General features: G+C 46.2%; 1 protein-coding gene and 1 pseudogene across 1 annotated transcript; both read left to right on the forward strand.

Annotated features, from left to right (window-relative positions):
- The first annotated feature begins 204 nt into the window (after positions 1 to 204).
- Positions 205 to 5075, forward strand: LOC119269983 (annotated as a pseudogene).
- Positions 5076 to 8486: 3411 nt separating this feature from the next.
- Positions 8487 to 9536, forward strand: LOC119272780 (GDSL esterase/lipase At4g10955-like). The gene has a single exon (XM_037554175.1). It carries the CDS (start codon positions 8487 to 8489, stop codon positions 9534 to 9536), a length of 1050 nt encoding a protein of 349 aa, XP_037410072.1.
- Positions 9537 to 14168: the final 4632 nt, after the last annotated feature.

The raw sequence follows: 14168 nt of genomic DNA on the forward strand, positions 1-14168 counted from the left end.
GTCACTATCAGAAACCGTAATATTTCTGTGAGTTGACTAATTTTCCTGTCGGGCCCGCAACTGGCCCACAGGAAAAACAATTGGGCTATCGGTCGACCCATGCACGCCAGGAATATGTCCAACATTCCTGTGGGCTGAGTACGTAGCGACAGGAATATAATTTTCGATCCACCCGCGAAACACTAGGCCGCGAAGAATTTTCAGCCCCGCGCATCTGGAAACTACGCCCCGCCATGGAGCCCTCTTTTCGCGCCCGTCATCGCGGCACGCCCAAATCCAATCCCCCCAAATCTCCTTATCCCTTCCTTCTGCACCACCCAATCCCTCCCTGCATTCGAGGCCTCCGACCACCATCCCAGTGCCTTGCAAGGTCACCTGAGCGCCTCAACCTGCTCTCCGATATGGATCTGTGCCCGCCGGCCACCACCATCCATGGCTCCTCCGCTATTGGTCCCATCTCCGTTCTGGACATCACCCTGCGACACCAACGCTTGGCGTGCTCCTCCACCACGGCCCTGCTCGGACCACGCCTCCATCGACGCCACCGTTGAGAATCCACCCCAACTCGAGCAGTTCACTGGCGTCATGGAGGTACGTGATCTAAATCTCAAAACTCGGGCTGTTTCCTGTTTCTGGCATCTCCGGATCCCCAAATCTGGTGCAGCTCTAGGAATCCCCAAATCCGGCCTCAGATCTGATCTATAGACTGTGGTTTGGATGCATAATAATCCCCAAAACTGGTTCAGCTCCTTGGATCCCAAATCTCGTTCTGGATTTCAGCTATGTCTTTGAGGAAATTGCAACCATTTTTTTCTGCCTTATTACTTAAATTAGTTTGGAGGCAGCAGCATGTATCCACAGGATCTGAAAGTTTACTAAGAATGGTTGGGATACTTGAGGTGTACCCGGGGAGTTTCAATTAGTTGTCATACTTTTAGTACGAATGGGTTTGGATACAACTGTACGTATCCAAAATGCATGTAATGTTGTTTCAGACTAGATGATAATTTTCTTTCTATTTCAGTGGGATTTTTTCATTGACGTACAGTAGAACACCATAATAATTCAATCTCTATTTTTTCTGTCCATGCATTTTGATTTTACCTGCTTCAAATATGTTGACATTCAGGAAGCACTGAGCAGCTGCATTGCAAATATGAGGAACATCGTCAGTGCAAGAAGTTCAGGTTCACTCGAGGGCAAGAAATAGTCTCATAATTTTGTTCCAAATAGTATGTACCATTCCCGAAAAGTCCATTCTGCACCCGAGCTCATATGCTCCCGCATGAACAGTAAAATCGAAAAAATCGAAAAAAATTCAAAAAATTCTAATTTTTTTTGAGAGAAACATTGACAAAAGTTCTAAGTGCCTGCAAAAATTCATCATGAAATCACATTCCTGTAAGGTGTGGCAAAAAAAAACAAATTCAGTGCTTCAAAATGCATTTGAAAGTAGCTTTTTCAGAGTACTATTTTTGTTTTTTTGCCACGCCTTCTAGGAATGTGATTTCATGACGAATTTTTGCAGGCACTTAGAACTTTTGTCAATGTTTCTCTCAAATTTTTTTTTGATTTTTTTTCGATTTTACTGTTCATGCGGGAGCATATGAGCTCGGGTGCAGATTAGCTGCGTCCGTACCATTCCCCACTTTGATACTTATGAACACCCATTTGAGATCTCCCTTTCCTACTTACAGTTCATCCAGAGCAATAGTAGGATTAAAGGTTCATGATCCAACTATAAGAGAGGTGTAATATCCTCTGCCCTTGACATGGTATGGTACATTCTGTTATTTCCCTACCTGTCTCCAAATTCATGTATTTATTAATTTTGATTCAAGTTTTCTAGCTTGCAAGATCATGCTATCTTCAATATACTCAAGAACAATCTGAAAATGCACCTAGACATTATATTTCAGAGTATTGACAATGAAACTGTACCAGGAAAGGCCTATTACCAGCAGCTATGCTCAACATATGAACGCTTTGTTATAACAATTAACAAGACAGATATGTTCAGGGGCTCCTATCATGGGCCATACTATATGTCATCTTAATTTAGTTACTCCTTTTACTACTCGCTTCTTGGAATTTCCTATTCTCTTATTATCTAGTACTTAACAGTTCTTGTGTATTCCTCATATTTAAGCTCACCGTGTTCTTCCTTCTCCCTTAAGTTGTATTTTGTTTTCTTTCTTATATTAAAGATTGAACAATTGCACATCTGTCTTCATTCCCTTCCAATTAAACAGCTATTTGACTCTGGTATATAGGCAGAATACCTGAATGACCTCCCACTGGAGTAGAGTGAAATGCCTGGATCAGCTTTGTTTTCAGACCAACATTTGCTCCTACCCAGATCTTACTGTCTTGTTTCAGCAGTCCCTCATGTAGTTGGAAACCAGGACAAGATGTGGAGTCCACAGCCAACTTTTGTAACATAGATAAGGCCTCCGGGTCGACAGAGTAACAATTGAGATTTTCCTGTATCCAAACCGTCTGACTTGGACCCGTCTCGGACTCCGGCCCACGAGCCTTTTCGATCCAACAGTTTAGAAGCACCTCATACTGCCAAAAAATCCCAAAATAAATCTAACAAAATGTGCCCATGCCAAGAATAAATTGAGCCACGGGCAGTTAATATTATGGAAGGAGAATAGAAGGTTGAGATCGGCACATAGCATCTCGATGCCTCGTGTCTAGACATAATTAAAATGTAGCTAAGGTTTAAAATCTTGACTTGACAAACTGTCAACTCGTCAGTATCATAAAACACGAACAGAGCTAGGCTTGCAATTTTGACATTCAGATCGAGTAGCTATTCAGAGTAGTGAGTAACATCTAACAAGCTTGAGAGGTAGTATATATAAATGCATCCAGATCGAGTAGGCACTTTCTAAAGAAAAAGGAGCTGCATATGATTAATGAATTAACTTCAGTTTCTTAAGGGGGAAAAAAAATCCAAACTCATGTATTCTAAGGGAAAAAAGACACTACCATTTACCATACATTTTTGATAAGCTTCTTATGCTTTGCACAGTTCCAGACTTCCATACACCAGTTGGTTGTACGCTTGTTGTCTCAATCTCCTCTGGTTTCACCTTTGTGAATCGAAGTAATTTCCAGAAAGACAGAGAGAAGCATAACTTCCACTGGTACCCTAGATAAATCATCACCGTGATAGTGGTGGTATGCCTTGGAAAAAGAAAGGCTAGCCTTCGATCTAACAGTTTTGAAGGACCTCATACTGCCGAAAAATCCCAAAATAAATCCAAAGTCTAACCAATTTAGTCTAAACATAATTAAGATCTAGCCTAGGTTTAAGAATCTTAAGATCTAGGTTTAAAGATCTTGACTTGACGGAACTGTCAACTCCTCGGTATCCGAAAACAAGCTAGCCGTGCAAATTTGACATTCAGATCGAGTAGTTTTACGAGCTTGAGAAGTACTAGTATAAATACACTCAGATCATGTAGCCAGAGTATGCATCCTCTTCCCAAATCCCAAGCCATCATACAGATCGAGTGCAGAAATGTCTGCCCGAGCCAAGCTTTTCCACCCTACTCCCAAGAACCATGTGTTTCATCGTGCCATCCTCTCGTCGCTTGTCCTGATGCTGTCATGCACGCCGGCGAGCGGCGAGCAAACCCCGCACAAACCACTGGTCACCAAGCTCGCCAAGGACCCCATCACCTTTCTCTACACCATCACCGTCAAGGCCGACAAGTCGCCGCTCCTCCTCGACCTCGCCGGCTCGCTCGTCTGGTTGACGTGCCCGCCGCCGTCGTCATCACACAGCAATGTGGCAAGCCAGTCCGGTCCGTGCGGGGGCGCGGCCAGCCAGCAGTGGCCACGCCGCTGCCCGCACGTGGAGCCGGGGTCGGGATGCGCCTGCGCGGGCAATCCGGCCACCCGCGAGTGCTCCACCGGCGGCCTCACGAGCTTCGCGATGTCGGCTAACACCACCGACGGCGCCATGGAGCTTCCCCCGGAAGAGTCGTTCGCCGTCGTCGGCGCGTGCGTGCCGGGCAGCCTGCTGAGGTCGCTCCCCGCGGGCGCCACCGGCGTCGCGGGGTTCTCCCGGCGCCCGCTCTCGCTGCCATCGCAGCTCGCCGCCCAGCGCGGCTTCAGAGGTAAGTTCGCCCTGTGCCTCCCCGACTTCGCGACCTTGGGCTACGACGACGTGCCTCTGGACCCGTACTTCACCCCGCTCCTCACGAACCCGGCGAATGCTGCCGGCTACTACATCCCTGTCAAGGGCATCTCCGTGTCGTGGCATGAGGCCGACGCTCCAGCGGCCCTGATCCGCGGCGCGCTCGACCTCGACGCGGCGTCGTGCTGAGCACCGCCACGCCGTACATGATCATGCGTCCCGACGTGTTCCGCGTGTTCGCCAAGGCGTTCGACGCCGCCATTACCAGGTATTCATCCTTTCATCGTGAACCACGGCGCCATCACAGGCAAGTAGGAGTGTCAATTAAAACAGCTAAACTAAGCTCGCTGATGGATGGCTGTCAGAAATGGCGTGCAGGGGGAAGAAGAATCCGACGAGCACGGTGAAGCGGGTGGTGCCGGCGCCGAAGCCGTTCGAGCTGTGCTACAAGGGCGGGTTCCCAATGCTGAAGCGGCCGGTGAGGTGCGACGTGCCGCGCATCAACCTGGAGCTGGGCGACGGCGCCACGGGGAACTGGACGCTGTTCGACGACAACTACATGGTGCAGGTGGACGGGGCGACGTGCCTGGCGATCCTGCCGATGGGGCCCGGAGGCATGCCGGTGGAGGGCGAGCCGGCGGTAGTGATCGGCGGGAAGCAGCTGGAGAACAACCTGCTGGTGTTCGACCTGGAGAAACAGGTGCTCGGGTTCAGCGTGCCGCTCGACTTCCGCATGTCCAGTTGCAGAAGCACCAGTTTCTTCGGAAACTAAACATTGCAGTCACTTCAATTTCAGAACAGAACTTTCACTGTGCAATTTGTATGTTTATCTTTTCTACTTTTCGGGCTAATAATTGGACCATATGTATGTGCAATTTGTGTGTCCATCTGGTTTGTTTTTGTGTTATTAGTTACAAACTCACTACCGATTGGTGTGTTTGTTCCACTTCCTCTGTTGTATATGCAGGTGGAGAGAAAAAATGATTGATCAGCCGCCTCCTGACCTAAATGAGCTGCCACACGATGTAACATCAGAAGCTCTTCTTGTCGATGGTGCATATTATGTGCAGCTTGTGTGTTGCACATAGCCTGATCCTGGCAGGACATCTGTAGATGGTGGTGGTTTTGTAGGGGAGTCATCGGATCCTTGCAGTCCAGAAGGTTCCAGAGGATTCCAGAAGTCCACAAAGGGTTCCACGATCCCCATAGGTCAGCACGGGCTGAGGGGGGACGCCCTGGCCTACATGGGCCAGGCGCACCAGCCCCTAAAGGCCCATGTGGTTAGGACATGATGGAGAAGGACTAGGAGTCCAACCTCCCTCCCCCCCGGCACCAGCCCTAGGAGAAGGGCATTCTCAAAATAAAGGAGGAGAAGGGCTGGACTCCTAGCCCCTCCAACACCTATATATTAAGGGGAGGGGGTGCACCAAAGGCACACCACAGCCCCGCTGCCTCCTCTCTATCTTTGGACACACTACACGCCCGTGTAGAGCTTAGCGAAGCCCTGCCGGTGTTCCGACTCCATCATCATCACGTTGTTGTGTTGGCTGTGACCCCATCTACTTCCTCGCCTTCTTTTGCTGGATCAAGAAAGGGGGAGACATCATCGAGCCGCACATCTACTAAACTCGGATGTGCCGTTCGTTCTGTAGAAATTGTAGGATGATTGAATATTGTGTTGTATTGATCTGACCCATGTATGGGGTATATATAGAGGTACAATGGAGGGAGAGAGACTTGGAGTAGAGGACAAGCTAAACCTATCCTATCTCTATCTCTTATCTCTATCTTAAACGTAATTATACTTCTAACATTCCCCCTCAGTCGTAGCGGGAGTGAAGCGGACAATGACGAATGAATTTGAACTCTTGTGCTTCCGTCGTCTTCTCCGCTGCACCATCATCAACTGCGTCTCTGATGGGTCAGCACCTAGGGCGGTGATTGCGTCCCTTTCTGGTGCCTTCCTACCTTCTCCTCTATTCCCTCCCGCAGTCATAGCGGGAGTGGCGTGGACGCTAGTGACGACGTGGACGCTGTTGACTGGAGTGGTTGCCGATGTGTTGCTGTAGACGTAGCCATGAATGTCAATGTCGAGGTAGCCGATCATGTGATGTAGCCGTGGTCGAGATAGTCGTGGATGATGAAGCCGCACAAAGCTGGAGGCGCAAAAAATTGCGCGATGTTGTAGATGACGGAGCTGCAGTCGTGGACGATGCACCTTGCGGATGTCAGAGGGTGCCGTCGGCGATGAGTCCACCGGTTTTGCCAAGACCGGAGGAAACCCATCGAGCACACATCGGTTTTGCCAGAACCGTGTGGCCGTGTAGGGTCGTCACTATAGTGACGCCGTGTCGATGTAGTCGTGCCGTCGTGGATGACGCGGTCAATGCCGTCGTCGTGACGCGGTCATTACCGTCGTCGAGGTCGCGTCTTGCAGAAAAGTCTGTCAGAGGACGCTAGGTGTCCATCTCGTGGACAAGGCAGCGGCGGTGTGTTGACGAAGATGTTGGTGAAGACCACATTGATGAAGACCTTGGCGATGAAGTGTCGGCGATGATGTCGCAGCGGCGTGTCGACAATAATGTGTCGCTTGAAGACGTCCCTCACGGCGACCAAGTGTCGATGCCGTGTCGCAACGGAAAAGGCGATGAAGATTGCATCTTACTCAGGAAGGCACCAGAAGATTTTGTTCACCGGAGTAGATCCGATAGTAGAGTTTTGGTGACTAATGGAAAAACTAATCTACGAGAATTTCAGAAATTTGTAGCTAAACTAATCTAAAGAACCAATCTAATCTTCAATTGATCGGATGCCGCGCCCCTGGGGAGAGGAGATTAATCTCCTCGGGGACGACGCGCTGCGGAAGTTGTGAAAGGTTTTAGGATCGGCGTCATGGGACAAACCGCTCTAGTACCATGTAGAAATTGTAGGATGATTGAATATTGTGTTGTATTGATCTGACCCATGTATGTGGTATATATAGAAGTACAATGGAGGGAGAGAGACTTGGAATAGAGGACCAGCTAAACCTATCCTATCTCTATCTCTTATCTCTATCTTAAACGTAATTATACTTCTAACACGTTTGGCACTAGATTGGTTGGATTGTGATTGGATCGCGAAGTGTACGGCTACATCAACCGCGTTATCTACGTTTTCGCTTTCGGTCTACGAGGGAACATAGACACACTTTCCTCTCGTTGCTATATATCTTCTAGATTAGATCATGGGTGTTCGTAGATTTTTATTTTTATTTTCATGCAACGTCCCCATCGCGTGCCTCGTGTGATTGCATGTTCTTTAATAGACCGACTACGCGTCTTGAATTATTCTAACAGCGCATGTGAGCGTCTATTAGAAAAATCCGATGAACATATGGAACCTTAATAAAGCTTGAGTGACCAACGTGAGTCTGTGCGAGTGCGCCAGCCATTTGATCGGGTCGGTCGGCCGAGTATCGGGGGCCTGAAAGTCTTTGAGAGCAGAGTCAATTAACCAAACACATACACTCGACTGGGTCTCGTAGTGACGTTATCTCGTGCGCGTATGGTGTATACAATTGCAAAGGGTACGTCCTACGTACCACTCGACTGGGTCCATATGCGGTGGACCTCAATTGGACTGAATTTAAGCCGATGGTTAATTTTATTAAACCAAGCGGACATAACTAAACCATTGTAAGCTACTACTAGGTGTTCAAGCCCACCTATATATATGTGCGTCTTGTTGTAGCAATTTTAAGCAGCGGGAGAGAAAAAGGGCAAAAGCAAGCTCAGCTTGTAAGCTACCTTGTGCTTAATTCGTCTAGCTAGCTAGCTAGCTCGATCCAGATCCAGAGCGGAGCATTGAGCAATGGCTTCACACGTTCACCCCGCCGACGCCGACCGCTTCAATGTCTCCGGGCCGATGCGCATGATTTCTCCGGGAACTAGGATCGACTGGTACTGCCTTCGTCTAGGAACATTAGTCTTCGTCGTATTTTCTTAAAGTTTGATCACATTAATTCATGTCATCAGAAATTATATTATTGGATTCGTATTCAATGTACTTCCTCCGTTCCGAATTACTTGTCGCAGGTATGGATATATCTAGATGTATTTTAGTTGTAGATACATCCATTTCTACGACGAGTAATTTAGAACGGAGGGAGTAATTTTCAATAATATTGTTTTTTCTATGTATAATTTAATACCATTAATTAAAATATAACCTAAAATACCAGAGACTAGTAAATCAGGACAGATGTAGCATGTTTTAGTTAAATATATACAGGACTCATCATTTGATGAGTCGTAATGAATCAAACTGATCCATAACCATATATCGTGCATGTATGTATATGCTCACAGGGACAAGGGACAGGGAGGAGCACCGGCGCTGCATCGCCGCCTGCCTCGTCAAAGGGACCTACGTCCTCGAGAACGACAGGACACTGTGCAGGATAGAGCCGAAAGCGCTGGCGCCGGCGTGGTGGAAGAGCTTCCACTTCGACCTGGTGAGCGTGCTCACAGACCGCTCCTTCATGCACAGTCGCGACCAGTTCATCTTCGGCGCCATTTACAAGCACGTGGCCCCGCCTCCTCGCCACCCCTCCTCTCCGCGCTACATCATCGCCTTCCGAGGAACCATGCCGCTGCACCCCAAGGCGGTGCACGACTTCTGCCTCGACTTCAAGGTCATCTTCAACACCCTCCCCGACTCGAAGCGCTGCAAGCGCGCGCGCCTCGGGGTGGAGAGCCTCCTCGCCACCATCCCCGGCGTCCCCGCCGACTCCGACGTCTGGCTCACGGGGCACTCTCTCGGCGCCTCGGTGGCGCTGGACGTGGGGCGGGCTATGATGCTGGACAGCAAGCAGGGGCGCAACCTGCCGACCTTCCTCTTCAACCCGCCTCAGGTGTCGTTGGCTCCGGTGATCAACAAGCTGCTCCTGTCGCCGCTGTCGGAGCCGGTGAAGACGAAGCTGCAAGACGCCAACAACCTCATCAAGGCTGGTCTCGGGTTGGTCCTGAGTCCCCACCGGAGGCACATGGAGGAGATCTTCCACAAGCTGTCACGGTGGGTGCCCAGTCTGTACGTCCACGACAAGGACATCGTCTGCCAGGGCTTTATCGACCACTTCGAGCAGCGGAGGCAGCTCGAAAAGTGCTTCCACGGTCTCGCCGGGTCCGCCGTAAAGCTTTCGTACCGTGACATGCTCTACTCGTTCGTGCGTTCCAAGGAGAAGGAGCTGCCACACCTCCTGCCGTCGGCGACGCTGTGGAGGAACTCAAGCATGGACAAGGACGTCAACTGGCTCCACCGGCGGTTCCACGCGCACGAGCTGCAGCAGTGGTGGAAAGCAGACGCCGAGCTCGGGTTAAGTCCCAGCAGCTATAGCCTATAGCTACCATGCAACTTCTTCTCACCAAATCACAAAGAGAAAAATTGACTGTAGGTGACAAAACTTGAGCCGGTTGACAGTTTAGTACCACTACTTCAGAATACCCGAACTACTGTACACGTACTTGTGGAAGGGGTTCACTTTAATCCATTTATATGATTTCCTCTACGTATTCGTTGACTTGGCCGAGTCAGCGGCCGCCAGCTCGGCTTTGACCGCCACCTGGTCGAGCCTAGGGTCAATACTAGTGCATCCGGAGGCTTTTTGCAAAAACGTCAGTACCATTAAACCAGCCCACCTGCTCGTCATCGCTGCCGATGGGCAACGCCGGAAGCAGCGGCCGCCCCAACCTGCCACCGCCGCGGCCTCATTTGCATGGGGTGCCCCCGCCGTACTATCACCAGTACCCGCCATGGCGCCCGGGCGCCGCCGCGCCGCCGCCGGTGCCGTTCCCCACGCACGTGGAGCGGCACAGGGCCGTTGCAGTGAGCGCCGGCGTCAACATCAAGGGGCATACCCTGCGGCTGGAGCGCGACGACGACGGCGGCCACCTGCTCGCCTTCTCCTTCGACGCTGACGCCCCAGGAGGTCAGCCCCCACCCCTCCTACCCCCTCGTACTCTTCTTTGTTTTTCTGATTAGAGGGAGGCCTCTAGTGTCATTGTGTGGCCCTTGTGGCCGATCATTGGGCTTTATCCCGTGATGATATTAGTTAGCCAGTGTAGAATTTCTGCCGTCATGTACATATTTTGTTGGAGCCATGATACTTCCATACTCCCTCCATTCCGAATTATTTGTCGCAGATATGGATGTATCTAGATATATTTTAGTTCTAAATACATCCATTTCTGCGACGAGTAATTTGGAATGGAGGGAGTATTTAGTTGGAGCCACATGATACTTTTGTTATGTACTGTATTTTGTTGTCCATTTGAACAAAACTTGGCCGTTCTGTGTCAATTGTCTGAATGCTTCAGATTTGAGTCCAAGTAACAAGGAGCAGTAACCTATAGAAACAGATTTAGGGCGCACTGGTGACTCATGTATGTGCTTTTGTTGGTGCAGAATGAAGATATATTAGAGTACCGTATATTGTTTGCACGGCTGGCTGTTGAAGGAAGTATAGTAGGTCTAGGTATGGAATGTGAACTTAATCATATTCATCTGGGTGGGAAAAATGAAAACTCAGCGTGCATGAGACTCAAATGGAGCTTTAATGGTCTTGGGCTGTGTGCTATCTTCTGTAATTTTACCATGGCAAAGCCATACTTAATGAGATTCTCCAAATGCATGCCTTCACTTCAATCCAATCCATGTTCATTTCACCCGCTGATATATAATAACTATTCATGCTCGCATCATGCATCATCATACATAATAACAAGTCTACTAATTATCATCATACAACTTCTACTCGTTATTAATAACAAGTCATACGATCATCATCCTCATAGTCATCGAACCAACCCCACTTAATTGTTCTTAGCACATGATCATTAGTATTAGGTAGCACCTAAATACCCTCCTCAAGGTAAAATATCATAAAACAATATAGACCCTGACTCTCCATTATGGAGAATGGAGATCATCCTGTCTCCAATTCTTGCGTTTCGCTTCCTTTTGCTTCCAAGAATCTCCTTACGACTGCCCATACATTTTTTTCCATCCTTTGATTTGCATGTCTCCATTCCTTTTAGAAATCTGGTATGGACAGTTGAGATTCGCAGGATGACCTGACTGTATGTTCAAAACATTAAGGCTACATTTCTGATACATCAAATGAGGCACACAATTCTCTGGGATTATCTGTTGAAAAACATAGTAATAACTTCATAGTTAGCAATAATGTACTAGTTTTAGAAGTATGCAAAAGATGCACGGATGTCGTAATAGTAAAAAATCTTACCAGGGTATCTCCATGGTAGTTACCGTAGTTCAACACATGCACTAGTGGCATGTATTGACCATAATGTTGAGGAGTTTGATTGTAAATATTGTAATTCTCAATGTCAGTACAAAATCCGAGCAGATGATTTTTCTCCTAATAAGTTAATTCGAAGCTATCGGTGTAGTGAGTTTTGTCTACCATCTCCCGCACATTCTTTGAACAATGAAAATAAGCTGTCAATGGAAATAAGCTATCAACTATTTTGAAATAAACAATATAAATTAGCTAATAACTATGTTTGAGAAACCCACATAGCGGTAGAATTGGTGGCGTATCAACAAGGACCCAAATATCTATATTGTCTTGCTCGATTTCAGGATCACCAAGATCCATGGTGACAAGCCACTAGTGCAGAACCGGGCAATAGCACCGGTTCGTAAGGCCCTTTAGTGCCGGTTCGGTAACCGGCACTAAATTGTGGGCACTAAAGGCCCCCCTTTAGTACCGGTTCAGCACGAACCGGTGCTAAAGGGCAACCACGTGGCACGAGGCAGCTCCGTGCGAGCATAGGACATTAGTACCGGTTGGTAACACCAACCGGTACTAAATGTTTGGGTGTGTTTTGGTTTTATTTTTTATTTTTACTTTAATTTTGTGTTTTCAATTTAATTTAGTGATTGTTTTACATTATAAAGAGTTGTTAAATCATTAGGTGAATGTACCGCAGATTAGTTTGACTGGATGCGTGGATCCTAGCTAAGTCATCAAGTATATGTCATATCCATATTATATATACTTGATCACCTAATTAAATGATCGAGGTAATATGGATATGGCATATACTTGATCACTTAGCTAGAATCCATCCAGTTGAAACTAATATGCAGTTTCTTTCATAAATGATATAATAACTTATCATCATCATATTAATATAAAAACTCTTGCATCATATATATCATCACCAACGGTTTTCATAGCAAAGATATCATTGAGTTTAACATGATAATGATATTATAAGCGTTCATAACACCACAAAAGCAAATCACTCTTTGAGATTAAGTTCAGGACGAAGAACACGGACATGAGAGGACAAGTACTAAGAGTATGAACTAGCTAAGTGATCACTCCTGCTGCTCTCTCTCAGGTAAAATAGCATAGAACATGTATAGCTTTGCCGATTCATCATATTGGAGCATGCAGATGAATCTGTCTCCTAATCGTGGGTTGCGCTTCTGATTGCTGCCCCCTAGTACTTCTCTGTGATCGTTCACAATTTTGCTCCAGTCTTTTACTATTAAGCATTCCTCACTATTAGAAATCCTGAATGTACTAAAGTGCATTGTAGGATATCTTGGCCGTAAGCTAACAATATTCATGGTACCTTTAGTCTCGATCCAATCAGGCACAACATTCATCGGGAGTCCTTGTTGAAGAACATCGTATAGTAACATACTTAGCAATGAAGTTTAGCTTAAAAAAATAATGTATACAAAAGATGCACTGAGGAAAAATAGTAGAAATCTTACCATCTTTCCTAAATATATGTGACCGTAGTTCAGTACGACCACTATTGGTCGCACGTTTTGAGTACTAACATTTCTAAGTGCAGGAAAGAAATTTGTCTTGACATCATCAAGATCCTCAAGCCATGAAACGTAATGACTTGTCTCCTCGCAGTTTAGTTCAGCCCTGGGACAGTGGACGGTCCTGTCTACCAAGCGCCGGACATGTTTGCTTGATTGGAAGTAAGCTGTCAATATAAATTGAGATCTATTAATTATTCAACTGGTTCAAATAATCTCATATCGAAGACATAAATATGGTTGAGAAACTCACATAATGGTAGAACTGGACGCGTCTGCACATCGACCCAGATGTCTCTATTACCTTCAATATCATCTTCCGGACGAATATCAAAGGTGATAACCATATCCATAAGCCTTGCATAGTGCTTGCCAAGTTTTGCATTCAAAATAGGTGTATGTGTCTGCATTGTAAAATTTGACGTTGAAGGTATAACCATGCTCGGTCTTCAAGTAAACTCTTTTTACCTTCATAGTTTTGTTAGGACTGAAACCTATCTTATCCAAGACAAAAATTCTTGCATGGCAGGGCATACGCTAGTAGAATAGTGAAAAATTAAAATTAAAAGTTGAAACAAATGAAGCATAAGTCATGCTTAATTACGAAAAAAGACTTGTCGTCGTGACTTACTGTATCCACTTCGAAATTCTCATCCAGCTTGATGCCGAAGCGTCTATCATCAACTAGAAAATTTCTGCCGCACAGGCCGCGCTGGTCTTCGCAGTATTCGCACATAATGAAATCGTGTTCGTCGTCAGACGACATTCCTATGTTCATAGGTGAAACATTAAACACTTATTAGTTCTATTAATTCAACTAATTCTATTAATTCAACTAGTTCAACTAATTAATTGAACTAATTCAACTAAGCACTTACGAAAAATATACCTAATTAATTGAACTAATTCAACTAACTAGTTCAACTAATTATTCAACTAATTCAACTAAACTAGTTTTATTAATTTTCTTACTAAAAATAAGGTAGCTAGTTCTATATAATAAAATGTTAATTAGATAATGAAATCTCATATAACTAAATTAAATATATATCTAAATTTTCTTACTAAAAATAAACTTGTTCTATTAATTTTCATACTAAAAATAAACTAGTTATATTAATTCAACTAGTTCAAATCTCATATATATATACCTAATTAATATCTA

This window comes from Triticum dicoccoides, chromosome 3A, assembly GCF_002162155.2.
Source record: "Triticum dicoccoides isolate Atlit2015 ecotype Zavitan chromosome 3A, WEW_v2.0, whole genome shotgun sequence".
NCBI lineage: Eukaryota > Viridiplantae > Streptophyta > Magnoliopsida > Poales > Poaceae > Triticum > Triticum dicoccoides.

What these genes read in the sequence shown, in the direction of transcription:
- LOC119272780 (XM_037554175.1), top strand. Translation starts at nt 8,487, where the DNA reads ATGTATATGCTCACAGGGACAAGGGACAGGGAGGAGCACCGGCGCTGC.